This window comes from Trichomonas vaginalis (assembly GCF_026262505.1).
Source record: "Trichomonas vaginalis G3 chromosome Unknown ctg_13, whole genome shotgun sequence".
In the NCBI taxonomy this organism is placed as follows: Eukaryota; Parabasalia; order Trichomonadida; family Trichomonadidae; genus Trichomonas; species Trichomonas vaginalis.
This window is the reverse complement of record NW_026529101.1, coordinates 51,674-57,747: the sequence shown is the minus strand read 5'-3', so window position 1 is coordinate 57,747 and position 6,074 is coordinate 51,674. Positions and strand designations below refer to the sequence as shown.

Genomic DNA, 6,074 nt, shown 5'->3' with positions numbered 1-6,074 from the left:
GAACTAAGTCAGAGTTAGAATATATCTTATATCCATGAAAACTTCTGGAGCATATTGTATCCGACATAGAAAATTCCATTGCAACCTTTCTTGTCAGACAAACTTGAATACAAGCGGATGAAGACAGTTCAAATGAAGCTTTAATGAATGCTGACTTTAAGAATGCCTTCGAAGCTCTTCATAGTAAGGTGAAACTAGTGAACGACTTCTCATCTGGAAAGAAACTGAAGTCTGAAGGTTTCGACAAAGAGTTAAGAGAAGTAGCACAAAATATGACGAAAATAACAGATGCAGCAACGAGACAGGCAGTTCAAAGTGCCTATGACGCCGTTAGAGCAACTGTTGTGGAAAGTCAAGAAAAAGAGTTACAACAGACCTAGTAAATGCTTTCTTAAAAACGAAAAGTCAGGTAGGACATTATGCTGCAGATGGAACATATGTGCCAGCTGGTGGAACTTATATACCACCAAACCCTCCAAGAGAAGCACCTGCACCAGGACTACCTAAAACATTTACATCGTCACATGGACACAGACACAGGCATGCACCAAAACCAACACAACAACCAACAGTTCAAAATCCAGCACCACAAAAAACCAAAACCAACAGTTCAAAATCCAGCACAGCAACCAACAGTTCAAAACCCTGCACAGCAACCAACAGTTCAAAATCCAGCACCACAACCAAAACCAGCACAACAACCACCTCCACAACCAGCACAGCAACCAACAGTTCAAAAACCTGCACAACAACAACCACAAACAGAGCAAGGACATAAAAGAAGTAGAGAAAAAGGAAACCAAGAATTCTTAAAAATGCTTAAGGAAGATTATGGTTACCCAGATACTCTTGACTTTAGTGACAGATATAAACAAGCTATTAGAAAGTTCAAGGAAGAAAATACTGACCCGAACCTATTTAGCTTTATGGTTCAGCATCAAATGGGATATAATCTCAAACCTGGAAAATACAAGCTCGCTAAGGGATATGATTTAATAGCATATCATCCAAATGACATGGATGAATTTACTCCGAGATATTTGATGTCAGAGCTAAATGATAATTCAACTCTCTTCATGAAACGCGTAAAAAATAGAGACGGAACGAAAGAAGAAAGGTTTATGAGTCCGGATGACTTAGATAGGGAACTTGTTAAAAACGGTCTCGGAATATATGAAATGCCAGCAGATGAGGTACAAGAAACTCAACAGGAAGAAGTTCAGATACAACCAGACATGGAAGAAATAGTTCAGCAACAACAGCTAGAAGAGCCTGAAGGAAACGAACAAGTCCCTCCTTTGGAAACTAACTTCACAGAACTAGATGAAGATTTGGAACAGCCGAAAAATCCTGACCCTCAACAAGTGTATGCGGAGAATATGGAATCTTTCCAAGAGTCTAAGAAAAATTCGGCCGACATAGTAGAAGAATATCGAAAAATGTTTACCGACATACAAAAGACTCCAACATCAGATGAAAATATTCAGCATAGAATGGAAGTACTGAAAGATAATATACGCAAATACAATAATCCTTTTTACTTACGACCATATAACGTTCAATCTTTGGCTGAACTCGGTGAAAATAAAAGGTTAAATTTCAACAAAACATATAGAAATGAAACATTGTTTAAAGTTCATTCAGAACCTAACCAATATGGAAACAAACCTACTTTTGTTTCTGCAGACTATGGAACTACAATGAGATGGGTCATAAAGCTAATCCGGATAGGTGGTTCATAAACTTACAACCTCAATTCCAAGAAGTTGTAGACGCAATGGAAGTGAATGGTAAACCAGATATAGCTGGTATTTTCAGCGCGGCTTTAATGCCATTGAAAGATATGAAAGATGCAGATATTTTGGACCAGTATGAAATGAACAGGGCTGATGGAAATATAACACCTGACGTTCTAGAACATTTATCTCAAAGAACTACACAGAACCATAGAGATGGTATATTTGGTGAAGAGTTTAGAAAGAAAGTTAGGGAGAGAGAAGGAAGAGAACCTATTGTACATGACCTTGCAAACGAAAGTTTGCAAAATGTCATAAAAACTTACTTGCAGACAATGAACTGAGAAGGGATGAATATTTAAGAAAACTCAAATGGACAGTACCAAATGAAATGTTAGTATTGAAAAACATGTTCCATGACAAAATAAAACCAACTACAGAAATAAATGACGCAAGACTGAAGCGTTGGGTAAAAGCTTTCCCATTCACAAAAGATATTATTGGTAACATGGAAAGAAAACCAGAATGGCTACAAAAACATATATTTGGAAACGAGCTTATTCCATATGGACAAGCTCTGTTTGAAGAGCTTGAACCGGAAACTCAGGAAAGAGTCATGCAAACAATAGCGAAGACTCAAATACAAACTATGACAAAATCTTTCTAGGATATAGGTTACCTGAGATGGGCGACCAGAGCCCAAAGGCAAAAAGGACATGGGAAATTTACAACATACTAGGTGAAATGAGGCAAAGATGCAACAACTTGAAGCAGAGGGCAAGTTACCAAAAGCGACACCAAAGAAGAAGAGAAGAGTAGAACAAAGTGAAAGTAGTGAAGAAGTAACTTCATCTAGTGAAAGTAGTGGCAATGAAGGAAAAAGAAGAGTTAAAACTCAGTCAGGAAGAAAGTAAAGCTTGGTCGAGTGGGTTCTATTATGACATATAAATCCAACTATTCTATATTTTTTACCCATATGAAATGTACGCCGCTCAGAATATAACGCCAACAGTTTTGGATGCCATGAACGGAAATGTTTCCGAATGGTATAACGAATGCGACAATGCCATTAGAAGGTCAGAAATAGTTCCTGGAACTTACAAATATACAACTGCTGTTTCTTATGGAAACGTAGGTGAGTTTGGAGAAGGTTCTTCAACAACAGTCGATATTGCTTGCGACAGGTTTCATATTATTTCTATTGACAACTCATTCTTATACGTGGAACAAGACATTGAAATAAAACCTTCTGCCAAGTTGTCTGACAAGAAAGGTTGCAATGGAATTTTCTATGTCGGATACCAATATGCTCCAGAAGTTTTCATGGGATATAAGATATATTCTAACTCTGACTTAGTTCAAACAGTAACATGGGCAAACTATGAATGGTTCGCTTTGAGAAACTCAGTACAACCACAAGCTAGAGAACAAACAGACCAGTATGCAACTATTGAAAAATAAGAAGACTTGACCCTAACGTTCCAGAGTTTATGTTAACATTTCTGGTTCAGATGGAACTGCTGCCACTAAAGTAAAACTGAAACTTAGAGTTCCTTTGTCATCTTTCCTCATCTTCAGGTTTTTAAGATACTTGCCAACTGGGCAGGAAAAATTTCTATCGAACTTACTCCAAGCAAAAATAACTTAGTCATTGCACCAACACAAGACCCATTCAGCATTACTGTAGCTGGAACTGGTGGAGCCAAGTTCTGTGACTTTTGCAAAGACAAAGTTGACTTAGACTTTGGTTTCTCAAACCTCAACACTGAAGTAAACTATTATTTCAATGCTGCTGGAGATGCTTGGGACCCAGTTAAGTTCACATGCGAACAGTTTGAATGCAAGAGAATAGAAAGCAGACTTGCCGTTTATATGTTGGACCCAGATATTTCAAATGCTTTAGCTGCCAAATATATTGCAGTTCCACTTATGTTCCCTATACACCAAATATCTGTCAAAGACTTTGCAGGTGAAGTTGGAAACCAAAGTGCTGACCCAGGTGCAAGAACAGATATTGCTTTAACAACTGCAATGAAACATGCAGATACTATGTTTGTACTGTTCAGACGAACTATAAATGACTATTCTTGTTTCTACAACCCTGGTATTAAATATCATATAAACATAGATGGTAAATATTATCCAAGAGAAGAATATTCTACAGTTGAGGATATGAGGTCATACAACTTGACATTAGATGCTATGAACTTTAACAACAACTTCACAACAACCATTAACCCTGAAATGCAAAGTTCTATTATGCCATATGTGAAAGTATGGACTCATACAGGAGGTCAAAAAACTCAATATACAAATGGAGACCGTTCAAACTTTTGGCTTGGCATTCCATTTGCTGACTCAGAAGACTTTATGGGTGGTATTTCAACTGTTGGTACAGTTCAAATACAATATACTGGTGACAGAGACAGTCCAGATGAATTGAGAGCAAAGAAGTTTACAAAACCAATAGCACTTTTCACGGAAGATGCTCTTTTGAAGATTCGTTCGATGAAACCTGCTGGGGCTCCTCAAATTGGCATAACGACAGCTTCCATCGAGTAGATTTTGGCAGCAGGTCAGTAAGTTGTTCTTGAATTGACTTCTCTCCGTCAAATATTGACAATACGCCAGTTTTGACATAATATTGTATTATAAACTTTTCTTTAGTAATATCGGTCAGTTTTGAAGTTATATTTTTGTCTGCTTCAAGAACTTTCACCATTTCAGTTATACCAACTTTCTTTGCTTTATGAAAATATTTTGGTTCAGCAAATATTGCTATTCTATAACATTTTCCATTGTTGTGTAAAGAACTATTCTGTCAATGTATTTGTATTGTTTGTGAGTATAAACTTTGTTCTGCTTCAATTCAATAAGATATCCGAATACGTCCATCTTTTTATTCTAAGTAAAATGTCATTTCCGAAAAATAGAAGCGTAAGTGTTTCAAAAGGTTTAATGGCGGTGGCAGATGTGAAGTTAAATTCACCAACTCAAACAAACAGTCAAAGTGTTGTTGTCAATGTCAAAGACAGAGATGTTGAAGTGGGGAAACCATACGAAGACGAAGATGGTATAACAATTGTTCCTGTAAAAGAACCAACATATCCTGAAGTTAGCAGAGACTTAAGTTCTGTTGCAGATATTCGAAATGACTACCAACAACTTAAAGACAAACTTCAAACTCAGGAGAAGATTTTGTCAAGCTTTAAGTATAATGTTAAACTTGGTCGAACACAACCCTGTAAAAGTGAACTCATATGTCATTGCACCTCATGAAGTTTTGAAAGAACTATTGAAACTTTTGACAGAGGCAGACGATATAAACATCAAAATAATAGAACCCGACATTAGTTGCTGTGGTGTTTCATATAATGTCATTGACAAGATATACGTTATGAAAGGAGGTGAAACGTTGAACTTAAAATATAGTTTCCCAGACGTTATAAAAATATTTGACGACCACAACATTTCATTAAAATTTAATTTGCTAAGTAAATGGCAGAAGACATAATGGTTTATACTATTACGACTAAAAACGCCTGAGTCATATAATTCTATAACAACAAACTTACAAAGTCCCTCAAGACGATATTGTAAATAAACCTTAAACACAATGACGACTAAAGCCTGTTTTGCTCTTTTGACACCAGAAGACTTTATTGTTGTGAATGGTAAAAAATACTCCTTTGAAGATACTTACTCAGATATACCACCAACAGGTTTTGTTGACTTATTTAATACTTTAAGTACGGGTGTAACATGTGCTGCAACTAGAGCAGGTTTCATTATGTTTGGATGTCCGACTGAGTTTACTATAAACGATATGAGCTATAATACAAAACTTATTTCTGGTTTTTACTACCAACAGTTTCCTATAACAGGAAAAGGTGTCATACAAGGAATGTCTATTCCATTGACATTAAGCACACCAATCTTATATATTGTTTCAAACTTAGGTTCAAAGTGTTATTCGAATGTCGACAGAAACTATTATGACCAAAAGATACTTATGCGTATAAACAATACTTTCTCTGCTGGTTTTGCCTATTGTTCATTCGAATGCAGAATTTTCAACCTTAGTGAACTCAAACACTTTGGCAAGTATAACGTTGACATTAGTTGACGCAAACTTTGTTCTTGTAAAACTTTTATGTCCTATGTATTTGTCAATGACGGCAGAAAGTTTCGAATTGGAAGATGCAACTGGTGAAGTATTGTATTACAAGAACAACTTCAACAACAAATAGCTCAAGAACAACAAATGCACAAATGGAACAACAAAGTCAAGAATAAAAAAATAATATTTTTTTTATTTTTTATAAAATATACAGAATA

General features: G+C 36.1%; 2 pseudogenes across 2 annotated transcripts, besides 1 other annotated feature; both read left to right on the top strand.

Annotated features, from left to right (window-relative positions):
* The first annotated feature begins 678 nt into the window (after positions 1–678).
* TVAGG3_1062820 lies at positions 679–1,024 on the top strand (annotated as a pseudogene). The gene has a single exon: positions 681–1,024. A coding segment is annotated over exon 1 (344 nt).
* Positions 1,025–2,717: 1,693 nt separating this feature from the next.
* On the top strand, positions 2,718–3,175 carry TVAGG3_1062810 (annotated as a pseudogene). Its single transcript has one exon. A coding segment is annotated over exon 1 (458 nt).
* Positions 3,176–3,605: 430 nt separating this feature from the next.
* Positions 3,606–6,074: part of a mobile genetic element that runs on past the window's edge.